A 24,061-nucleotide genomic window follows, 5' to 3' on the forward strand; every position below is an offset into this window, starting at 1 on the left:
GGAACTTTTTAGTAATTTTAATTTATTATTTAAACCCTGCTGAGTTCCAGTAAGGAGTTGAAGCAGATTATAACATGGATTTTTATTTATTTATGGCTGTGTTGGGTCTTCGTTTCTGTGCGAGGGCTTTCTCTAGTTGGGACAAGCGGGGGCCACTCTTCATCGCTGTGCGCGGGCCTCTCGCTATCGCGGCCTCTCTTGTTGCGGAGCACAGGCTCCAGACGTGCAGGCTCAGTAATTGTGGCTCACGGGCCCAGCTGCTCCGCGGCATGTGGGATCTTCCCAGACCAGGGCTCGAACCCATGTCCCCTGCATTGGCAGGCAGATTCTCAACCACTGCGCCACCAGGGAAGCCCCGAAGCAGATTATAGTGAAAGACACAAACAGTCTGGGATCATCAAAAGATCCAGAACTATGTACTGTATGGGGAAGGTAGGCATGCAGACTTAACTTGAAGCTCCCTGACAGCCAGGGCAAAAAGGGTAACACGGTGGGTTTAGGATTGCAGTACCTATTTTTTGGTATTCCTAATGCTATGTATTGTTTCCTCTGTGCTTTGTTTTATTTTTACCAGTTGAGACTCTCTTATTGAGGTAGATTTTCTTTTTTTTTTTTTAATTTTATTTATTTTTGGCTGTGTTGGGTCTTCATTGCTGCATGCGGGCTTTCTCTATTTGTGGCGAGCAGGGGCTACTCTTCGTTGCGGTGCGCAGGCTTCTCATTGCGGTGGCTTCTCTTGTTGCGAAGCACGGGTTCTAGGGCACGCAGGCTCAGTATTTGTGGCACGCGGGCTCAGTATTTGTGGCACGCGGGCTCAGTAGTTGTGGCGCACGGGCTTGGTTGCCCCGCGGCATGTGGGATCTTTCCGGACCAGGGATTGAACCCGTGTCCCCAGCACTGGCAGGCGGATTCTTAACCACTGCGCCACCAGGGAAGTCCCTGAGGTAGATTTTCTATGTAGTGAAATTGAAAGATGTTAAGTATACAGTTGGATAAGTTTTGACTAATGTAGACCCCATGTAACCATCAATCAAATCAAGATAATGAACCTCTCCATCATCTCAGAAAGTTCACAGGTACCCCCTTCACAGTCAAGTGTGCCCTACCCCCTGTAAGGTGGTCAACATTCTTTTTTCTTTTTTAAAAGGAAAAACTGTGACTATCCTGTGATCTTTTTTTAATTAAGTTTTATTGGCGTATAGTTGATTTACAATGTTGTGTTAGTTTCTAAGGTGGCCAGCATTCTGATTTCTCTCATCATGGCATGGTTTCGCCTGTTCTTGAACTTGAACTTGATGTAAGTGGAAGCATATAGTATATACTCTTTGGGGTCTGGCTTTTTTCATTCAGCAAAATGATTTTGAGATTTTCATCCACATGGTGTGTATCAGTAGTTCTCTTTTCGTTGCTGTGCTGAGTGTTCCACTTTTGACTATGAATTTATCTACTTATCTATTCTCTTGCTGATGGATATCTGTCTCTAGTCTTTCTGTGCTGTGTATTTTTAATACTGGAACATACTAGTGTTAGTGGTGGTGTAATACCCTATTTCAGTATTTTATAAAACCTGATATCCAATCATGTGTGCGTTGAGGCATGCCCAGAGAGTCGTCTGTGCCCCCAAATCCTGGATTCCCCGAAGTTGCACGATTGTCAGAGTGGTGTGACCACATGCCTTCTTGTTCACAGCCCTCCCCAGGTATCTAGGGTTTGAATTCCCTCTTCCCAGGTTGGCCATGAGGTGAAGCATCTTAGGTTTTTGGGTCACCTGTGTTTCTCCCAGGCCTCTGTGCCCACCAGAGGTCCTAGTGGGGAGAGGCTTCTAGGAGAGGATGGAGCCTGTCTTGGGAGCTGACCCTATCCCTCCACCCTCCCTGGTCGGGACAGATTCCTGGTCTCCCCGCTTTGTCCCTGGCTGCCCGCCAAGACACCCCAGCAGGCAGACACTCCTGGCTGCTCCCAGTTGACTCTGGATGCCCCCAGCCTGCAGGACACCGCAGCACTCAAGCAGCTAAGAGCAGGGAGGGGTTGCTTGGGAGCTACTCCCTGCGTCCGTGACACCTCTGTGCTCCGCTCTTCACCCTGAGGGAACTGGCATGCCTGTGCTATTCTTACAAACCTTTACTGTTATTTTTTTCTGCATAATGAACCGTAGCAAAAGATTCACACATCTGCTCATCAGAGAGGAGCCCCCAGGCACCTTGTATAAAGTAGCCCCTGCCACCAGTCTGCTCTCTGCTGTCTGCTTGGTTCTCCCACAGGCGTTCCCATGTTTATCTGTTTGTCCCCCTCACACGCCCTGGAGTGTAAGTTCCTTGAGGACAGGACTTGTTTTCCTGGCAGCCGTATCCCAGCAGGGAGTGGGTGCTGTAGTACGTGTAGTGATAGGCCCGACAACCAGCCACTCCCCCCCACTCCCCCGGCTGAGGGGAGACCCTGCCCGCCTCTCAGTGTTGGCTGGTGGAGCTGGGGGCAACAGGGCCTCACAGAACGATTTTTGCTGCAGAATCTCAGACGAGGTTGAGGTTTTGTTCCTCGTGTGGTTCAGGGGCTAGGGAAGCTCAGGGCACTTGAGCAGCGGCTGGGAGGACAGGGAGGGCTTACTGGAGTGCACTTGTGCATGAGCTGTGGGCCCAAGGGAGTGTGCTTGGCAGGGCAGGGCTGGTGTGTGATGGGGAGGTACGTGAGTGTGCCGCTGACACCAGGGTGCCGCTGTGCACTGCGCCTGCACGTGCCTGCTATCTCATGGCCTGGTGATGGGCAGGGCTCCTGGCGGTGGTTACATTTAACAGACGCACTAACCAAGGCTCTGAAAGATGCAGTGACCACTGAGGTCCCATGCCAGGTGGAATCTTTAATGGGCTCTACTCCTGTCCTTGTAGGCTACACCTGGGTGAGGGGTGGGCCTGGGTCTCCTGGGGCACATGGAGCCTTTCTCTGTAGGTTGGAGCAGGCTCAGGTGGGAGGCCCCCAGTGCGGTTCAGGGAGGGAGAAAAAGCCACACTTCCTCGGTGGCTGCTGTAGCTGTGTTCTCTTTGTGTCCACGCCTTCCTGAACTCCCACCCCACTGCCCCCAGAGCTCCCAGGGTCCCTCCTGTGACTCCACTGGCCCCCTGACCCCAGCTGATGTCTGGCCAACACTGCTGCCCCTCTGGGGGTCTCTGTGGGTGTGGGCACCTGTGCTGCTATGGAAGCAGGCTCGGGGGGCAGCAGAAGGCATGTAAGTCGCCCCCTCTCCCTGCCCTGATATGCTGGAGCTGGCTGCCATGGGGAGAGGCAGGCGCAGACGGAGGGCTGGGACTGCTTCTTGACCACACCCCGGGCCCTGCCCACCCAGGCTGTCAGCCTGAGCTGGGCCTCCAGCGGCTAAGCTTTCTCTCTGAGGACAGGGTCTTGTCCCCAGCCCTTCCTTCCCCCACCCCCGTGTCCTCCCTGGCTGCGGCAGGGTGAGGCCCCAGGGAGTGGTGTCCCAGTGCCATCAGGGAGGGCAGCCTTCTCATTATGCACACGTGGGGCCTGGTTTTTGCTTCTCTGAGGCACATGGGGAGGGGGCTTCGAAGAGAAGGGAGGACTCAGGCCACGGGGTCAGCACCCTGGGCTGGGGCAAAGAGCCCCTGGGAAGTGCCCCAGCCTTGTGAGCAGAGTCGCTCGCTCACTCGATGAAGCAGGCACCTCCCCGCAGGTGCCTCTGCTGCTGTTTAATTTCCAAATTAGAAAAGCAGTTAAAAGAATCAGGAGACTGTGTCGCTCCTTCCAGTTCCCAGTCCTTGAAAGAGCTGGAGTGGGAGGGGAGGGAGCTGTGGGAGGGAGGGGGGCACTGGGTTTGCTGGGATACAGGCCCATCTACCCCCCTCCGCCACCCTTAGGCTCTGTCCCCACACCTTTGGTCCTGGTCCTGCCCCTGTACACCGGTGTCTGGGGACTGGCCTGGGACGATGCTAAAGGGCCTCGAAGGCTGGGGACTAGAGCCCACCCCCCCACAGTCCGAGTCACCACTGCAGTGACAAACGGACTGCCCCATGGTTACTCCACCCTTGGAGAGCAGGGGAGGATGGGAGAGCTCTTTATGGCTCCGACACCCGCCCTAAGCGTGCAGGCTCTGCTCTGTCTGAGATCACCCAGGGTGCTGTTCTGTGGGCACACCCCTGGGTAGCCAGGTACGGTTACATTTTTAGTTTGTAGCTTTGTCGCTTCCTGGAGGTGTGACCTGGGCAAGGCACTGCCCCTCTCTGAGCCTCTGGGTGGTGGTAGTTCTGTCCTGGTCCCCAGGAGGGCAGTGAGGACTGAGTGACACGGGGTGTGTGGGGTGTCCAGCCTGTGTGACAGTGGTTCTTGATGCAGCGGGCTGGCCTCTTCTCCAGGCCAGCCACAGGGGTCCCTCCACCCTTGCCCAGGCAGGGCTGGCTCCGGCTTGCAGGCTGGCTTTGAGCTTGCCAGTGTGCGTGGCCAGCCCAGGGGCAAGGCGTCAACACCCGTAGCCCTACAGATACATCATTTCTTCCTGTGCCTGGGGCTGGCAGCACTCACCTCCGGCCTCAGGAAGCCCTTTCCTGCTGCCGCTCCCAGAGCCGGCCATCAGCTGACCCATCCAGCCACCCTCTGTGCTGCTGGGAAAACCAAGGCTTTAGGAGGGGAAGGGGGCTGTCTGAGTCACACTGTGCCAGCCATTTTAGCCCACTCTTTTCACTTGTCATCAGCATTTTCTTGCATGATTTTAGTCTTTGCAAGTGGCCATCTTAAGAGCTGCACAATCTTCCATTGAGAGGCTCTGGTTGCCCAACCAGTCCCCTGTAGTTGGGCATTTAGGTTATGCCCCCTCTTTGTTTGCTGTTATAAATGCTGCCACAGACATTGTTGGGGCTAAAGCAAGAATAGTTCTTTGTGCTGTGGCTCTGACCTAGAGAATAAGACCCCAAAAGCCCAGAGAGCCGGAGCCGGGTCTCCCCACTTAGGGTGTAGGATCAGCAGCAGCCCTCACCCCAGGGGACACTTTAATGGACAGACGAGAACCAACGTCCCTGTGTGAGTCTTAACCACTGGACCAGCAGGGAAGTCCCTGGGCCCCAGTTCTGAACTCAGTTGTGTTTGAGGGTGGTGCTTGGGTCTCAGATGCCTGTCCTTTGGGGTCTCTGAGTGCGGCAGGGTCCTTGGCTTTCCTGCGTGTCCCTGCCCCTTGATTCCCTCTCTGCCCTGTCCTGAAGTTGCCTGCCGCAGGGGAGTCAGGGCGGACTGCACTCTAGGATCCCCACCGTCCCTTCTGTGGCCACCAGTTCTTTCCCTTCTGTGGCTGAAGTCTGTGGGATGGGGCAAGGGGCAGTAAACTGGGTCTCAACCTCTTCCTCTGGAAGACGGGGCTAATCGTGAAGCCTGTTTTGCAGGATCACTGCGGGCATGAAATGAGCACGTGGTCATAGAGACCTTGGCCCAGGGCCAGCCTGGATGCTGTCCTGGGGGCTGTGTCACTTGGCAGTCGGCCCGGGAGGGTCTGCTCCCCCATACTCCCCAGCCAGAGCCTGCCCAGTGGGTGCCCCTCCCCCACTCCCCCTTGGCAGGCCTGGGAGGGGGCATTCCTCTCCCCCTCCAGCTACTCCCCTTGCAGCACATTGGGGCACAGATCCTGGGGCCTTGATTCCAAAGCGGAAATGCCATTCTGGGAGGCACAGTCTTGGGGGGGGGGGGGGGGCGGGGAGTTTAAGTGGAAAAGGAGCAAATTTTTGAAATGCCTGGGCCAGAGCTGGGTTCTCCTCCCCCGCCTGCCCGCCCACAGGAGCAACCCCGCCCCCAGCACTGCTTTAATCCAGCCCCAGAGAGGGAGAGTCTCCCGTCCTCCTCCTCCCAGGCAGCCTCCTCCTGTCTCCCAAGGCCAGCTAGGACAGAGTAAGGCCAGCCCTTTTGTGTCCCTGCCCATCCCTGCAGAGACCTCCTGCTGTCTGGCTGTGAAGCCTGGTCCCCACCCGACTCCCCACCGGAGTGGAGACCCGGGGAAAACCTAGGGACTCCCTCCAGCTCCCAGCATGGACAGATGTTCACACACAGCCCAGCTGGTTCTGATCTGATTCCTTGGAACCTGGAATGCCAGCCAGGCTGAGGGCAGGGGCAGGGGCAGGGTTTCGGAGGGGCTGAGCCCGCAGTTTCCTTTCTGACTTTGGGGCACAGCTTTGGGAACAAGCAGGAGAGGATACCCTAGGCAGTGTTCCCCTGAGAGCTGGCTCTTCTGTGGGAGAACTGGGCTGTTTTGAAGGTTACAGGAGGTCCAGTCTTGAGGAGGGCAGAGGGTAGCAACTAGTTGTCCCATTGCTTCTTGAGGACTCTGGGTCACACTGAGTCCAAATCCCATTGCTCCTTACCCACACCCTATGCTGGGAGTTCTGTCCAGTGGTTCCCCGAGAAACTTTGGGGGAAACGCAGATGTCCAGATTCCCCCCACACCCGGGATTTCTGGAGGAGGGGACTTGTGGGAGGGGTTTTTTAGGAGGGGATTCCTAAAAAACAGGAATCTGTTTTTTAACAAGCTCTCCAGGGGACCTGTGACCAGCCAGACTTGGGGTGCCCTAGCCCAGCTCCTTCCTTTTACAGATGGGAGAGGGCCTGGCCAAGGTAGCACACCTGGCGAGAGGCTGAGTCGGCCAGCCCTGGGTGTCAGGTGGAGGGGCACCTGTCGGTGCACCGTGGGCTTGTATGTATTTTATAGGCCGTGCCTGAGGGTTCTCTGCACGGTGTGCCCCACTGCTTCCCGGGAATTTCGAGCTGCCTGATGGTGTCCACACACTCAGCAAATGGGACAGTCTAGTTCTGGAGAGGCCCCATCCTAGATCTCTGCAGACCACTGTGCAACCCTGGACTGTACTCAGGGACTCTGGCTGGCTACGTAGGGTGACAGTCATCAACTTGCCCCCTAGGGAGGGGGAGCTCAGGAGAACCAAGGCGCCCTCCACTCAGTTTCTCTGTCGTGCTTCTTCCCTCCCCCTCATTCTCATCAGCATCCCTCCCACCCCCTGTTGCTGAAACAGGAGTCGTTGGGGCACAGGGGTTAGCCCTGGACAGCGCTGACTGAGGGATTGGGGTAGGGGCACATCTCCTAGAGCAGCACCGAGACAGTGGGGGACACTTCGAGGAGACTGAATTCAATTCAGAGGAGAAGGTGGGAGATCGCAAGCTTCTCGTCCCTGGGTGCACTGGAGCCTCCCGCGCACGGCTGGTGGAACATGATGCGCTCCGGTTCTACTCTCCCTAGATTACAGGGACAGCCCTCTCTCTAGATTACAGGGACAGCCGTAGTCCCCAGCTTCCCTGCTGTGTCTTCATATCCTGGGGCTCTTACACCGAAGGCCTGACCAGAGTCGGTGCGGTGGTCGTATTATTAGTTTTCTGCCAGCTGGGCCATGCCCCTCTAGATGCAGATCTGACTCGGACTGCCGGATGGACACGCGTGAAATGCCCCACGTTGGTGGGCGGGGAAGGCAGACTTGAAGCTGGTGCCTCCGGGGCTGCAACGGCCACGGGGGAGGAGGGCAATCCCGGCAGTCTTCCCAGAAGAAGGCTTAGGCCTTTGAGGAGGGTCGCGTTCTCGCCCATGGTGGAGGGCAGGGACGGGTGTGCGGAGAAAAGGCGATATCCCGCGTATCCGGCAGGCGCTTGGAGCTTAGCGCGGGTGCAAGGGTGCGGGGTGGGGGACGGTCCCACTGGGCGGCGCGTGCCCGCGCGCTCCCGCGCGCTCCCGCAGCCACCCGCGCCCCCGAGCCAGCGGCTCATTTGCATGGGGAGCCCGAGCGGCCAATGGGCGCGCGCGGCCGGGCATGCCGGGAGCCGGGCTGGGCCCGCCGGCCTCGGCGGCGGTGGCGGGCGGGGCGAGATGGGACCGGCTCTGTACGGCGACGGCGGCGGCGGCGGCGGCGGCAGTGGCCGGCGAGGTGGCTGAGGCGGCCGGACCAGGACTCGGGCGGCTTCGGGGCTCTCGGGAATCCGAGAGCGCGCGGCGCAGGCAGTTCTCTGTGCGCCCTGCGGGGAGCCGGGGCCCCAGGCCGACCCGACACGATGAACTACCTGGTGAGTGCGGTCAGCGCGGCCAGTGCGGCCGGAGTCCACTCGCAGTGGCCTGGGCGGGGTCCGCGCGCCAGGGAGCGTCGGCCGAGGTCCGCGTACCGGCTTGGAGGCGACCCAGCTCTACCCGCGCCCGGGGCGGTCCCAGGCGGGAAAGAGTTAACTGAGTGGCATTTCCTGCCGGACCTGCGGGTCCTGGGAACTACGGGCCGCTGGAGCCTCCGCGGGGGCGTGACCGGGCCGGGGTCCGAGGTCCTGGAAAACCCCCCTTCTGCCCTGGCAGGGGCTCCCGGAGGCCAGGACTGCGGAGGATCCCAGAGCTTGCGCGCCCCGGGGGCGGCTGGAAGGACCGGACTCGGGGGCCGCGGGCCGGTAGGAGAGTTCCTGGATCCGGGAAAGTTGCTGGCCGGAGGCCCGCTCTCCCCCTGCCGGCCGCTGCCTGCTGGGTGACCTTGGGCCTGTGAGCCCTGTCTCCGAGCCTCACTTTCATCGCTACGAGGAGCGGTCCGAGGTCCCTTGGACCATGAACTTTCCAGGGGCGTGAAGTTCCAAGAAGCAGGGTGGCGGTCCGTGTGTTTTGGAGTGAGGGCTGCCCATGCCCCCAGGTTAGGGGTTGAGGGCTGGGTGAGCAAGCGCGGGTGTCCACGGAGAAGTTAATAATTAATCCTCGGCCCGCCCGCGCTGGATTCCGGGACCTAGGGCGGGAGCTTCTCGGTTATTACCTACCGTGGTTGCAAAAACGGTTGTAGGAGCCGGGTCTTGGCAGGGGAGTCCAGGGCCACGCCGCGATCCCGGGGTCCTAGCCTCCGCGGGTAGAGCGTGGGAGCTGGGAGGGGCGGGGCCGCTGCTCGGGTGGCCGCAGCCCGGGCGCCCAGCCCCTCACTGCTGCTGCAGAGCCCAGGGCGGTGTTGAAGGATTCGGGGAAGCTGAGATTTGCTGAGGGCCGGGCGTGGTCAGGGGATGTGAGGGGGTTAGAGTCTGGAGAGATGTTGGGGTCTCCCATCCCTTAGTAGGAGCAGTGGCTCCCTAACTGGTCTTGAGAACAGGGAGTCTATTTCCTTGGCACTCTTAGCATCAGGAAGAGTCTAAGCTGGGAGGTACTCTCTGGGTTTGCTGTGCAGATTTCAGCCAGGCCGGGAGATGTTCCTCATCCCCCCGGGCTGGGGGACACGCCCCCCACCCATGACTCTTTCCTTTCCAGGGTGGAGAGCTGATGGTGGAAGTGGAGGGATGGCAGGGCTAACAGGCTTAGAAAAGCAGGAGAAGGGCCCAGGTGCAGGTGGAGACTGGCAGGAAGGGAGGTCTGGGAGGACCTGCCGGCAAGCTCTCCTGGCACTAGCACCCGCCACCCGCTTGCCATGGGCAAGGAAAGAGTCCTGTAGGTGCTGGGTGGAGGCAGGGCAGGGCAGCCCCAGCTTCTGCCAGGGCAGTCACCCTCAGCTCCCGGTGACTTTTAAAAGACGGTGACTTTTACGCTTGTGCTGAACAGAGGCGTTAGCGTTGTGGGCTGGCATCATCTCCCCAGGCTTGGGCAAGGGATTGAAGTAAGGGCAGTGCCACTAGGGAACCCTTCCTAATCAGGAAGGGCCCCTAAGACACCTGCTCTCCCCGTGAGTCATACAGATGGTACCAATGGGGAGACTGAGGCACAGAGAGGGGCAGTTACTTGTCCTCACAGAACCGTATCCAGAACACAGTCTCCTGGTATGGCCCCATGCTCTAGCCATGTGCTCCCCCTGCTCTGGGATTGGGGGTGCTCTGGCCCTTGGGGTGCTGCTATGCTCTACTGGGGCTGCCAACTTGGTGGGGTCTCTCTGGCTCCTTAGTAGCCCCCTCCTGGCCTCCATTATTCTTTTAGGAGATCCCACCACCCTTTGTCTCTCAGGCCTGGAGAACTCCCTCCACCATCCCCCAGGAGCCCACAGCCAGTTGGGGCAGCCAGAACCAGCCAGCAGGTGCAAGGGGGAGGAGCAGTGTTAGCGTCATGCTTGGAGGACAGGGTGTAGGGTAGGGCGGGACAGGGTCGTTCTCCAGCAGAGACACTGGCCAGATTCCTCCTCCTCTGGATCCTTAAGGCCCCCAAATAAGGGGCTACAGAGTGGCCTCCCTCCAGGGGGCAGGCTGGGCCCTCTAGCACTGGGGAGAGGCCCTGACTCCATCTCCGTCTCGTTGTGCTAACTTCCTCCCACCTCTGAGTGAGGAGTGGGGCAGAGTACCAGCCTGCCGTGGAAGGAGCTCAGAGGGTGGAGGGGCAGGACCCCGTCTCAGTCCCCTATTTCCATTGCGCATCCTGAAGTCAGGGGCTTGGTACTTTTTTCTGGGCTGGAGAACCCTGCTTTTTGTGCCGGTGTGTCCTCCATCCCTGCGGAAGCAGATGGTGCTGCTCTAAGGGCTGCTGAAAGTTATCATTTAGGGCTGGAGAGGGGCAGAGCTGAGGAGGCTTTAGATGTCCAGGTGGGGAAACTAAGGCTTCGTAAGGAGTGAAGTCCCTGCTGTCCCACCCGGGCTTCTGCCTCTAGCCCCTCCAGTGGCATATCTGGGGCTGGCCACGGTGGGTCACCAGGGCCTGGTGCTGTCCCTGAAGCGAAGGTCAACCTCATGCTGGGCCCTCTGCTGAGAGACCAAATCCCAAGACTGAACAAGCCGGTCTACTCAAACATGTCTGGGGTCTGCCAGCCTGGGTCGGTTCCCTGGGCTGGGTGGCAGTGGTGAGGGTTCTAATTGGTTGAGGACCACTCCCAAGCTGTCAGAAGTTGGGGTGGGCTGGAGGGCGGAGGGCTCCGCTCTCGTGCCACCCACATGGGCTCCTTGGTGCCCTGGCCCCAGGCCCACCTGTTCCCACCATCCGAGGTGTGCTGGGGGCTGCAGATGCCCTGTCCTGCAGTAGGAGGGCCCTCCCCATGACACCTCTCTTCCTCTGCCCAGCCTCACTGGGACAGTGCCTGGTATGCCCTGGCAGGAGTGGGGCCAGGGGCCTGCTTCGACCCAAGAGCTGGGCACAAAGACATCTGCTTTTGCCACTGTAGCCAAGGCCAGCTCGGGGCTCCTGATTGTCTGAGGGGGCTGCTGGCGGTGGCCACCCACAGGTGGGTTTTTAGTCCTTTGTTCTGTAGACCTGTCCTCTGGGTGCTGAGTGTCAGGCATGGGGCTGAGGACCCACACACGGCCCCTTCTCTGTCCTCTGAGCCTCAGGCACTGCCAAGGCAGGCAGGGAAGGAGCCATGCTCCCCTTGTCCTCTTGGGGTGGCTCTGGAATGGGGGGCTCATCCACGCTTGTCACGCTGAGCACTGAGGACTTGAGCCCAGACCCTGGTCACTCAGTTGTCCTGGGAGAACTAAGGGGAGGGTGATGCCAAGGCCGGCTGTTGCGGAGTTCCGCCCAGGATGAGGGTGTGGGGCCGTCTGGGAAGGGAAGAGGCACTGCCCTCCCAGCCCCATCGCAGCCGGGAGGCGGAGCAGAGGATTGTCAGGACCCTGGCCAGTGGGCCCGTAGCCGCTGCCCCTCCGGCGGGATTCCCAGGGCACAAGTGAGCAGTGGTTGTGGGTGTAGACCGCCACTTGGGCACACGTACGTTGGGCCTGTATCCAGTGGTCACGGGGGCTCCTTGGGACAAGCAACCAGAATACCCCAGAAATAAACTTGGCCCAGGTTTGAGATGGTTCTTTGTACGAAGAGAACTAGAGTTTCCCTAGTGACTGCTGTGGGGGGGGCTCTGTGCCTGGGGCTGGGGTGTGTGTCGGGGTTGGGGGCAGGGAGGGATGGAAAAGCCCTGTGAAATTTCCGCTCGTGGCTTCCATGGACCTAAGCAGTACCCCGGGAGCCACCCAGCTGCACTCTGTCATACAGCCCAGATCTGCCTCTGCCACTTCCTGACCATGACCCTGGCGAGTCAAGTGACTGTTGTGCACCTCAGTTTCTCCATCCGTAGGTGGAGGCAATCACAGTGTCTCACAGGGTTGAAAGAGATAATTGAGGTACGCCAAAGAGCCCTGCCTCTCACTGCCGGCATTATTGTCATAACTGTGAACCTGTCAGTCTCCCCACCACCAGGTAGCACCGTCCCCCAGAATCGGGGTTTGGGGATACCCAGAGCACATCCAGGGCTCTCTGGGGCAGCAGGCCGAGGTAAAGCCCGTCAGATGGCCGCTGACACGTGCCCGTTGGCGGCCAAGGCCCAGCTGCTCCGTGTCTGCGGGCCCGGGTGGGTCTGGCACACACAATGAGGGCCATTCTCAGACCAGGCAGGGCCGGTGGGGCAGCCCTCTCAGCTCCCATGTTCAACAACCAGGGTGTTGTTCTGGGCGGGCCCAACTGGCAGGCCACTGCCTGGGCAGTGTTGGCATCGGGCAGGGGGCTCTCCTCTGTCCCCTCCCTCTGGGGTGAGTGAGCCCCAAAGGGCCTTCCTGGCTTTCTCAGGCGTGGCCGCGTGGCTCCCAGGGAGGGCAGGGCACCACCTTCTGCAAGGGGGGCTTTTGCCTGAACCCGCCCGTCCAGCAGCCCCATGCTCAGCCCTGCTCTGGGCCAGGCCTGGCGTGCATGTGCGGTGGAGGGGCGTTCCATGCTGAAGCAGACAGGCCCCTCCCATTCTGGGCGCCCGGGTTGGGGGCACGAAGTGGGCAGTAACAGAGGTGTTGATCAGCACTTCGAGGTGAGGGCAGTGAGGTGTGGGTGCCCGGGGAGGGGCGTGGGAGCTTTCCTGGGTGGGGGACGTGTGACACCTAAGTCACGTCCTGAAGGAGGAGTAGGACACAGCGAGAGGTTTCCTAGGGTCGCGGATGAGGTGGCCAGAGACTCGGGCGAGTCAGCAGCAGTCTCCGTGGTGCCTTGGGCCCAGCTGGCTGGCAGAGTTGGCCTGGACTGTGATGGTGCCCTGGTGGTGTGCCCCTCCCAGAGGTCACAGCTGTGTCCTCTTGTGAGCTTGGGGGAGGCACTTGATTGGCCCAACAGTGAGGAAGGCTGGAAAGCCAGGTTCTGGGTAGACTGGCCCCCCTCTTCCAAGCTGGGACAAGGCACTGGGTCCTGGGGAGCGTGTCCAGAGCAGGAATGCTCAGGTGGTGTGGGTTTTGCCTTATTCTGCCATGGGATGCCACCATTTGGAGGGCATTGACTGAGCTCTCCCTGCAGCATCCCAAGGCATCCTGCAGTGTGACTGGCCCCAGCCTGCCTGCCAGTCCAGGGCCACAATCCTGTCTCCCCTCCAGCTTTTCCCTATTTCGGTGTCTTGGCTCATGCCTGCCCTCTGCCCACGTGCCCTTCCCTGGCTGGTTCATGGTCGCCTAGTTTTCGTTCTTCATGAGTCACCTGAAATGTCCTCCTTGGGGGAGGCCACCTCTGACCATCCTATGTGTAGTGGCCCTGTTGCACATGCCACATTTCCCCTTGTCCTGGCAAATCGTTTTGTGTCTGCCTGCCCTGCTTGGATGCAAGCCCCGTGCAGACAAGGGCCTGGTCGACCTAGGCTTGCACCGTCTTGCAGGGCCTGGCCCAGCACCTGGCAGAGGGCAGATGCCAGGTGAATCTTTTATTACACAAAAGAACTTCCCTATGAAACCAGGATTGTCACCTTAACACAAGGGGTCTGGGTGCTCAGAGAGGCTAAGGGACTTGCCCAAGGTCCCCAGCAGTGGGAGGGAGAGCCAGGCCCAGGTCTGGTCTCAGCTGCTGCTCTGCCCTGGAGGGAGGTGGAGGAGTGTGTCAGGAGCAGCTGGAGAGGCTTAGGGGCCCAAAGGGGCGGGTGCTTGGCCAGCTGGAGCGCTGCGGCGCCAGCAGTGCCCAGGACTGCGGAGAGCCTGCCTCTGGGGCTCGGCGGGGGGAGGGGGGCACCAGCTGACGCAGGCAGAGGAGCTCCTGGTGCCAGGCGCCTGGTGCCACGTGCCCACCCTGAGAGGTGCTTCCCAGCCTGGCTCCGGCCGCCCTGGACTATACAGTTGCAGTCGGAATTGGCCTTGACTGCTCATCGAGCTCATGCCCAGGAGGTGAGAGCGGGCCACCCTGGGTGCAGGAGGCCCCGGTAGCTCCCTGGGCAGCTCTCCTGGGTCCAGGGGACCCTCCCTCCTTCCCCTTCCCCCTCCCGCTGGACCTTGCCCTTGGCAGAGCTCTCCAGCCTCCCTGAGAGTCCAGCCCTGCCCAGCAGGGCCTGGCCGAAGCCCCTCTGCCAGCCTTCCCTGGGCTGCCCTCCTCTAAGAGGTGAGGGGCCTCTGAGGGGCATTCCCCTCTGTCTGCACCCCACCCCCTTTGACTGGGCTGGAGGGGAATTTTCCTGTGACTCACTCTGCTGGCACTTCCTGTGGTCACCAGGGCAGGGGCTGAGGGGACCCAGCGGGGTGGCTCTTGTGTTCTGGGGTCATTGGGGGAGGGTGGGTTGGGTGTCCCGCCCCCCTGATGGGGTGTGATTCCCTGAGCAGGCTGCAGACCATATTTGGGAAACTTGCTTTTCCTGCAGGCAGCCTGGGGATGGGACCCATGAGTCCAGTGGGCAGCAGGGCAGCCCCCGCCCCATCTGCTCCTCCTGGGGCCTTGGCCTCTGACCTGCTTCGGCCTTGCCCGTCCCATCCTGCCTTGGAGCCTAGGAGGTAGTCCACTGTTTTCTTTTTCAGGGTGTATATTTTTTCAACCCCCAAACCAAGAAATGCTCATTAAATACAAATTGAAAATTTCTGAAAAAGCATCCCCCATTGTCTCAAACATTATCCTCTCCCCATTTTTTAAGTTGAAGTGACATTTTATTGAGGACTCATTTATGCCTCAGTGCACTGCTAACCGTCCTAACTGCGGTGTGGACAGTGTTGGCGCCGCCGGTAGTTCCGAGGGCCCTTGCCCTGGCGCTCACCTTGGTGCAGGGCAAATTCGCTTGTTCTGCTCTCTGTGCGCTGCCTGCCTGGGCTGGCTTCTCCCCTGGGCCTTGTCCCTCTTGGCTCCCAGCTTTCGGGCCTCTGGCTCCTCCTGAGCTGCTCTGGAGGAGTGGGCTCCCCGCCAGTGCTCCCCCGAGTCTGGGCGTGCAGTCCTGGGCCTGGAGCACGCACTGCCTGCCCCGCTTCCCCCGTGGGCTGCCGTCCCCCTTGATGGTGTTCCGTCCTCGTCCCTAATCCTCACTGTGACGGGCAGGGGAGACGGAGCTCAGAGGGGCTCCTTCTGGCCCCTGATGCTGGTGTGGAGGTGGGCCCTCCTAGACTTGTGTGAGGCCTCACCCCGACTTCTCTCTGCCCCCAGTTGGAATCCAGGGGATGAGACCCAGGCCCACGTGGGGAAGGGCGGTCCGAACCCAGGTCCCATTTCTGAGTCAGATCTAGACCAGGCTCTGCATCTTCAGTCCCCAGGAGACTCAGGGGAGGGAGACCAGAGCTAAGGCCTGGCTGGTGGGGCCGGTGCCCAGCTGGCCTGGCACTGTCCTCTCCACAGGCCTGGCCTTCCCACCCAGGCGCCTGCTTCGCTCCTGCCCTCTGCTGGACTGACCTTGGCCCTCTGGCTGGGGCCCCTCTGTGATATCTCTGGGCCCAGCCTGAGCCCTCACCCGCGCAAGCAGCAGAGGCCAAGGACTGAAAACGTGGGGCCTCTCCACCCGGTTCTCTGTCCCTGGTGAGGTCCTGGGCCTGCCGGCACAGTGCCTGCCAATGCTGGGGTCCTCCTGTCTGTCCCCACAGCCTCGCCAAGGCCTGCACAGGCTGCTGGGCTACTGGGCCTCTGCACGGAGCGTGTGTCCCGGCTCCAGGAGGGTTTGCCGACTCACGGAGCCCATAGCAGCAGTTCTGGGGTGCCTGTGAGAATTAACAGGAGAATTACAGGAGTAAAGAGCTGGGCTGGGCGTGGGGTGCTGTCCTTCTGTGGCCGTCCTCAGTCTGTATGGGACTGCTTCCTTGTTTTGCTTTATCCTCCCCATTTATTCCTGGTGCCTGTCTCATTCCCGTCCCTCTTCCAGAAGCACCCATGCAAATGTAATGAGTCTGGAATCTGTCCTTTGACAAGTGTCTGTGAAAAATACGTAGAGTTCTTTTGTAGGTGTTTGTAACATTTACGTAAAGCGGTCTGGGCTGTAGATCTCCTGTTTGCTCCTCTGACTCGGGAGGGTGTGGCTGGTGCCCCTCACCAGGCGCCTGGGCACCTGCTGGAGCACAGAGCAGCCGCAGGCCTGTCCCGCTTTGCTGGCTGGATCCCTGACCATCCTTTGTGGCCATCTTGGCCATTCTGGTTTCCCCTTCAGAAAACTCTTCATATTTCATTGGTTTTCTGTTGGTGTTCTTGTCTTTTCCTTGCTTGTTTGTAGGAGAACCTCCAGATTCTAGATCAGTGACTCTTGTCGTTTGGTGACCTGTCACCCTGTCAGCTTTCTGCTGTTCCCCCACCCAACTGAAACCATTCACTTTGATGAGGTTGAATCCATCTCTTTGTTTCTGTTGTTGTTACCTTATGTTTTGTGCTTTTTGTGGTCTTTTTTTCAAGGGTTTGGTTTATAATTTTTTTCCACCTCAAGGTCACAGAGATATTCTCCCACAGTTCTTTTCTTTTATCAGCTCTACAGTTATAGCTTTCACATTTAGGTGTTTGATTGCCTTTGTTTATAACATGAGGCAAGCGTCCAGATTGCCTTTTCTTCCTGCGGTGAGCGAGTTTTCCCAGCAGCGTCTTGGTCACGGTCCTGCCCTCCTCATCGCTGCGTGTTCCCAGCCGCTGCTCCCTGCCCGCTTACGGACTGGAGTTGTGGCCTGTCCTCACGGCAGGAAGGAAGTGCCTCTTTGCATTTCATTTTCAGAATTGACCTGCTTATTTGTGGACCTCTATTCCTCCACTTAATTCTAGAAGGATTTTTTTCCTTTGGTTGAATTCCTCCAAAAAATAAAAAAGTTCGGCTGGCATTTTTATTGCAGTTGTAACTTATTAAGTAAGCTTGGCCCAGTTGTTACATTTTCTCCTCTGGAGTCTTTGCTTGATTAACTCCTGGATAACTTGTAGTTGCTGTTATCTGGTGACGTCTTTTCTGTGAGGTTCCCTCCTCAGCACTGTTGATTCCTCTCGTTTGTTGGAATCTGTACGTAGATGACATATGGTCTGCAGATGATGACTGTTCTGTCCCTGGGTGTCCCCTCCCCACTCTCTGGTCTTTTCCTCCTGGCTGATTGCACTGGCGGGGCAGCAGGGAGTTGAGTTGAAGGGAGGGTGTGCATCCTGTTTTCTCCCCAGGACGTGGTGGCCATTATTGTCATTATCGCTGCCCTCCCCAGCATTAGGTCCAGCTTATAGCGTGACTCCGGGAGTATTTTTTAGGGTATCTTGAGTGCCATCCTGGAGTGCAGGTGATGGCTGTGGTCAAGAGGATTTTGAGACACTCTCCAGGCTCATTTGAAAAACTGCCAGGATCAGCTGGGCCTTTTCGCCAGGGGCAGTGGGGGCAGAGGCGCGGGGATCTCGCCAAACCCTACTTAGTTCCTTTCTCGGTGCCAAGGCCAGGTGCCTCCCCAGTCCTGGAGGGGGTGGGAGCTGGGCGGGACGCCGAGCCCCAGCGCATGTCCTCCTGCCCTCACGCCCGCCTGTGTCCTCTTCCCCCAGAACGTGCTGGCCAAAGCCCTCTACGACAATGTGGCCGAGTCCCCAGATGAGCTCTCCTTCCGCAAGGGCGACATCATGACGGTGCTGGAGCGGGACACGCAGGGCCTAGATGGCTGGTGGCTCTGCTCGCTGCACGGGCGCCAAGGCATCGTGCCCGGGAACCGCCTCAAGATCCTCGTGGGCATGCATGACAAGAAGCCCGTGGGGCCTGGCCCCGGCCCGCCCGCCAGCTCTGCCCTGCCTCAGCCCAGCCTCCACCCCCCGGCAGCCCAGTACACACCCATGCTGCCTGCCACGTACCAGCCCCAGCCGGACAGTGTCTACCTGGTGCCCACCCCCAGCAAGACTCAGCAAGGCCTCTACCAAGCCCCTGGGCCCAGCCCACAGTTCCAGTCTCCCCCGGCCAAACAGACAGCCACGTTCTCCAAGCAGATGCCCCATCACCCGTTTCCCAGCCCAGCCCCAGACCTTTACCAGGTGCCCCCGGGGCCTGGCAGCCCTGCCCAGGACATCTACCAGGTGCCGCCTTCCGCTGGGATAGGACACGACATCTACCAGGTCCCCCCATCCATGGATGCACGGAGCTGGGAGGGGACGAAGCCACCAGCCAAGGTAAGGCCTCCCTGGGTGGCCAGGCAGCCCTCCTGGTGGGTTTCAGCCGGGCCCAATTTTGGGATGCAGCAGGGCCCAGCCAGGCACCCTTGGGGACCTCCGGGACTCCAGCAGCCGCTCTGCATTTGGTCTGGGGTCGAGGTGGGAGGTGAGTGTCTGGGGAATGTGTTTATATGTCTGCTGACGTGCGTGTGAGCAGCCCGAGAAGAGACATCAAGCTGGCCTTGGACCATGAGGTGGCCTTTAGCTGACAAGCCCCAGTGGAAGGGTGTCGGCAGCAGAGGACACAGCCTGTCAAAGACTGTTGTGGCAGGTGGGGCCTGACCAAGGAGGCCTGAGCAGCAGCTGGGAATGGACCCCCAGGGGCCTGGAACCTTCCTGAGGGCGGAGGGTGTTGGGTAGGAGTGACCTGCCCAACCATGTCCTGGTGAAGCCATTCTGCCCAGAGGGGAGGGTGCAGGGAGCCCAGGAAAGGGGAGCTGTGAGGCATTTGAAGGGGAGAAATGGAGTATGGAGCACAGGGCTGCAGTTGGGCCAGAGTGGCTGGAAACCCAGAAGAATGGACTCGATGACAGAGTTGTTTCTCTCTCACGTAGCATGGTTGGGGGTGAGCGGTGTGGCGCTGGCGGGCACCTCCGAGACTGTCAGAGCCTGTGGCTCCTCCTGGAGCGCAGGTGGTGGAGGGCAGGTCCTCTGTCTTGTTGCTCTGCCACCTCGTCACGGGGCTCGCGGGCCAGGACAGTGGCCGCATGAGTTCCAGCCAGCAGAGAAGGGAGGAAGGGACAAAGGGGAGAGGCCAGCCAACACGTGCCCAGGGGCTCCCACGGTCCCCCTGTGGGTGCAGCTCATCTAGATCCACACGCACCCAACCCTCTCCTCTCCTGGGCCGTGTTGGTGGGTTGTGGGCACCTGCAGGGTGGCCTGCTCGTGATTCCTAGACCGCGGGGAGGACACTGCCTGCGGGATTGTAGGTTCACCGTGAAAGGGGCTCTTGTTCAAGTCCCTGGTGGGCTGTTGCCAGTGGGAGGCTGGGCGGGGGGCAAGGCTCTGAGCCCAGCACCTCAGCTCCACACAGACCTGCGTATGTGCCCTCACAGCCAGGGCTGTCTGCCTAGGAAGGAGGCAGGACTGGAGAGTGCCATGTCTAGTGTAGAGCAGCCGGTGTCTGAGGACACTCACCGCGCGGCGCTGAGCCTCTCCTCAGAGCCGGCCCAGGGCTCAGATGCCAGCTGGGCAGCGGTTCAGCAGGCAGTGTTGCCCTGCCCCGCCACAGGCAGAGCTTGGAGCGGGAGACCTGGACCCAGGTCATTGGCTGGCTCAGGGTGGGGCTCTGTGGACACTGGCCACCAGGGGACTCTGGGTCACTGGCTCCACTTCCCTACCTGCTCCTTCAACCGCTTGGCCAGAGACAGGCCAGTGGCAGAAGTGAGCCATGCTGGACTGGGGTAGCCCAGACTGGGCTGCTCCCCAGATGGCTTTGGGGGAGGAGGGGTGACTGGGGGTAAGCCTTGGGGCAGGCTGCAGGCCATCCCTCTGCACCCGTGCCCACAAACAGCTCACATTCCGCACACTCCCCACGGAGGCATGCCCTTCCCCTTTCCATCCTCTCCTTTCCTGAGTCCAGGCAAGCTTGTTTTGGCGCAGCTCCAAGGCCAGGACAGGCAGTGGAAACCCTGTGGCCCAGGAAGCAGCAGTGAGGCCTTTACTCCGGGCTGTGGATTTGAGCTCACGTTTTGGCCATTGGTACTGTTTCCCTCCCATACGAGGGGCTTGCTCTCAGACTGCTTCTGGGCTCACCTGGCTGGTGAGTGCTCTGCACATGCCCACTGGTGGGGTTGCCCAGGCCCTGTGTCCCTGAGGACCCAGACCGGGCTGATGGCCCCAGGAGGAAAGCTCTGTGTGCTGGGACCTGGTTGCCCTCCCCTGAGAAGCCTCATGGCTCCTGGCCTGGGCAGTCTCGATTGCGGCTGCTTTTATTTTATGGTCCATGAAAGTGTGCTTGCTTGTCACAGGAATGCGTAATGTATGAGAAGGCCTGGAGATGAGCTTTCCCAGTCAAGAGGGGATCGCTGGGGGATTTCAGCATGTTTTGTCTAGCGTGTTCTCTATTCATCTTTTACAGATTTGTACACATACTTTTGCATTTTGAGGTTGTAAATCCAGCATCAGATATCAGAAGCATTTTGGGTCCCTAAGCGTGATCATGACGACCACCCCTGGTTTTGCTGGGTCGCCCCTTCTGCTGGGGGCAGGCTCCAGGCGGTTTCTAACGGCAGTAAGGCCGTAAACGTCTGGGAGCATGCATGTGTGCCTGCGTTTCAGGCTGTGCTTTCAGAAGCCCGGGCAACTGAGGCCCCTGGTTCCAGGGCTGGAGGTCGGCTCTGCTGAGGGGAAACCCTGCCAAGACTGTGGGGTGGGTGGGTGGGGCCTTGGGTCCAGGAAAGCAGAGGGCGAGTGACAAGGCTGGTGGCCAGGAGGGGTCAGCCTCCTGGAGCCTGGAGCAGGGTGAACCGCGTGGCTGCCGGGGGGAGGTCAGGGCCACACTGGGTGTCAGCACCCTTTGGGGCTGGGCCACGCTTTTAGGGAGCTGAGGGCAGAAGCACGTGGGGCCCCCGGAGGAGGAGGTGTCTTGTGAGGTCCCTCTTGGGGGAGCTCTGGGTCAGGGCTGCAGCTGTGCCTGAGGGAGCAGCTGTGGCACTGGGTCAGGCTGGGGGAGACACAGCTCCACTCAGCCTTGTTCCTTCTGGGAGGACAGGAGCTTGGGAGGGAGGGGACCCACATCAGGTGTGTGCCTCCGTCCCCCAGGACCCCCAGCGGTGCTCCGTTTTCCAGAGCAGGAACCCAAGGCTCTCAGATGGGGGGCGGGGGGGGTGGTGACAGAGCGAGCCGGCCTGGGTCACGAGGGGAGATGCCCATTTCGCAGAAGGGGGACAGGCAGCAGGCGGCCCGGAGGTGGCCAGGGGCCCAGGCAGAAGGCAGCAGGCGGCCCGCCCTGTCCCTGGGGTCTTGGGAGCCTTCAGCCTCCCTTCTCACTGCTGCAGGCGCCCTTATGAGCCTGGGTCTGTGGTCTGGGTGCGCGTCCGGCGGCGGGCATTGTGTGCGTTTTCTCTGCCTCTGCGTTTCTGTCTTCTGTGCCCTTGAGGTGTGTGTGTGAGAGAGCTTGTGGGTCTCGGGCTGGGCTCTGTGTCTCCTCCCAGACTCTGGCTTTGTCCGCCAGCCCCAGGGGGCTCCAGGTTCTGCTAATGGGGCCCCAGGTGTGGAGCAGGGCGGCCTGTGATTAGCGGGCTCCGCGGCTCTCTGGAGAGTTGGTTTCCCTAACAAGCTTTCCCCCCGCTGGTGGCTGCCTGCCTTTTTTTCTAACAGAAAACATTTCTTGGCCAGTATGGCTGCTTACTGTCACTGACTCAGCCGCGTGAGTGGCCAGCTGCCCGCGGCCCAGGCCTGGGGTCCGGCCCCAGCGCCCCTCCGCCTGCGCCCCGCCCTCTCTCACCAGCGTCGGGGCGTGGAGAGGGCGGCACACACCCCTCGTCCTGGGCTGGGTTCCCACCTGCCTTCCGAGGCCGGCAGGGCCTGGAGACACCTCAGGCCTCGCCTCAAGTCCCCGCCAACCTGCCACGTCCCGCCAGCTCCCGCCAGCCACCGCCCCCCACCCTGCTGTTGGCAGGTTCCAGGGTCTAAAAATAGCTCTGGAGGAGACTCAAGTCTGGGGCTTGAGGAGAGAAATGAGTCTGGGAAGGGCCGCCAACACCACTCCCAGACACGCGGGGGTGGGGTGCAGTGGGCCTGGAACACCCCCTGGCGGCGCTCACCCCAGCAGCTAGCAGGGAGCCAGCTCCGCCGGGCTGCCCCGGGAGGCGACCAGGGGCTGCATCAGCAGGAGGCTCTGACGAGCCCTGGGCTGATCAGGAAGTGGTGGTGCCTGCACTTCAGTGGGGTCGTTGCTGCTCCTGGGGTGCCCGGTGCGTGCACACAGCCTGTGCCCTCCAGGGCCCATGGGCCCGCAGAGCTGGCTGTTGGTGTCCTGGGGGCTGGGCAAAGCACGGGCTGCAGGATTCTGGGGGCGTGAGCCCCAGGGCGGGCCCTGCCTCCGCCTTGCTGCCCCCAGGGATGTGTGTGGGGAGCGCCTGAGTCACCACTGTCCCAGACCTCCCATTTGATTAGGGAACAAAAGGCCTTTTTGTCAGAGAAGAGCTGAGCCAGGAGCCTTGTGGAGGAGGTGTGCCCTGAGCTGGGTTAGAGGATCCTGCCAGCCCCTCCTACAGGGCTGACCCCTCCCACAGGGCCCGGTGCCCACAGGGAAGGAGGCTGCCCACCCAACACTGCCTGCGAGCGGTGCCAGCTCTCGCCCTGCACCTCGGGACAGGGGAGGGGCACCGGGGAGGGAAGGGGCTGGCCTCCTCTCTGGGCCAACATCCCCCCACGAAGGCCTTACCCTGTTAGGTGAGGGGTGGTCCCCGTGGCCCCGAGGGTGTGGTGCGGTGGGGAATACAGGTCTTGGTTCTGGTCTTGGTCAGTCCCTCACACCCACACACAACTTGCCAAAACAGCTTCCATCCTTCCATTTGCAGGAGAGCTGGCCCTGAGGGGCTGGGGGTTCTTGGTGGCCCCGTTCTCAGGAATCTCCCCAAGAGTGCTGGGGGGACGAGGAGGGCAGGGCTTGGAGCCCCCAGGCCCTGACTGTCAGGATCTCCTGCAGGCCACCTCCTCTGGGTCCAGCCCGAGGAGGGCACAGCCCATCACTGCCACCTACATCTGTCCTGGAGCCTGAAGGTGGCTGCTGGGTCCTATGGTAGGGACAACTCCTTGCTGGGCAGGCCTCTCGAAGGAGGGTGCAGCTGGGAGGTGCCATCCAGCAGGGGCACCTCAGTCAAGGGTGGCCCCTCTTCCATCAGCCCACATGTTCTCTTCTCTGGAACCTTCTGGGTCATTCAGCTGTAGAGACCACTTCTGTTTCCTGCCAGAACCAAACGGCTCTAAACAAATAGTGGGGGTCCTTGTATTCGCCACGTGCTGTATTCCATTGAAGAGAGAGAGGGCAGGGAATACGAAGGGATGCGGACACCCTTGCCTCTGAGCCCACCCTTGGGGAGCCCCCTTACGTATGTCCTGCTCACCTCACGGGGCGGTGGAATCTCTCCAGGGCCGGTGGTGACGGTTGGCTGTCTGCCCCCAGGTGGCGGTGTCCACCCGCGTGGGGCAAGGCTATGTGTTCGAGGCCCCCCAGCCCGAGCAGGACGAGTACGACATCCCACGCCACCTGCTGGCCCCGGGGCCCCAGGACATCTACGACGTGCCCCCTGTTCGGGGGCTGCTTCCCAGCCAGTACGGCCAGGAGGTAGGTGTCGGGGCCGGTGGGCACGGGGGGGCCTCAGCCTGGCCCTGCATGGAGAGTTGGGCTTTCTTGGCCCCAGCCTGGGTGGTCCTGGGGTAGAGCTGTGGGTTTCTGCTCTTTCTGTCCCCTCAGGTGGCCCTGGCACTTGTATTACTGCACCTTTTCTGCCCTCAGGTATATGACACGCCCCCCATGGCTGTCAAGGGTCCCAATGGCCGGGACCCATCGCTGGACGTGTATGATGTGCCCCCCAGTGTGGAGAAGGGCCTGCCGCCATCCAACCGTCATGCGGTAAGCATTTAGGGGATGCTGGGCCCTCACAGGCTGAGGCCCGATCTGTGCCTGGGGTTCTGGGTGTGAGTGTGTGTGCGTGCCCTGGGGTGGGGACTCAGGTCTGCAGAGCTGGGGGCATTGAGAGACCTGCCTCCAAACCCCAGCTCTGCCCATCACTCGCTCTGTGACAAGTGGAAACTGAGCCCCTCTGAGACTCAGCTTCCTCATCTGTAAAAGGGTCCCTTGTAAGGCCTTCTTCAGGA

At 60.4% G+C, this 24,061-nt stretch overlaps 1 protein-coding gene and 1 long non-coding RNA gene across 8 annotated transcripts in view; one reads left to right on the forward strand and one right to left on the reverse strand.

Moving 5' to 3' along the window:
• Positions 1-5,883, reverse strand: part of LOC309616186 — a 114,260-nt gene extending 108,377 nt beyond the window's left edge. The window contains exon 1 of the long non-coding RNA XR_014237345.1: positions 833-5,883. This is a non-coding gene — a long non-coding RNA (uncharacterized lncRNA). The remainder of the gene's footprint in view (positions 1-832) is intronic.
• BCAR1 (BCAR1 scaffold protein, Cas family member) overlaps positions 1-24,061 on the forward strand; it is a 52,825-nt gene that overhangs the window by 21,817 nt on the left and 6,947 nt on the right. For 3 of the 7 annotated variants that reach the window (XM_082366333.1, XM_082366334.1, XM_082366335.1), the window contains exons 2-4: positions 17,582-18,193; positions 23,367-23,528; positions 23,700-23,816. In XM_082366333.1, coding sequence (XP_082222459.1) covers positions 17,582-18,193; positions 23,367-23,528; positions 23,700-23,816 — 891 coding nt within the window. Of the gene's footprint in view, positions 1-7,761; positions 8,047-8,323; positions 8,413-17,581; positions 18,194-23,366; positions 23,529-23,699; positions 23,817-24,061 lie in introns of those variants that run through there. The other 4 variants (XM_082366329.1, XM_082366331.1, XM_082366330.1 and 1 more) reach the window with 2 other exon arrangements.

The sequence above is a fragment of the Balaenoptera borealis genome (assembly GCF_965194805.1).
Source record: "Balaenoptera borealis genome assembly, chromosome: 19".
In the NCBI taxonomy this organism is placed as follows: domain Eukaryota; kingdom Metazoa; phylum Chordata; class Mammalia; order Artiodactyla; family Balaenopteridae; genus Balaenoptera; species Balaenoptera borealis.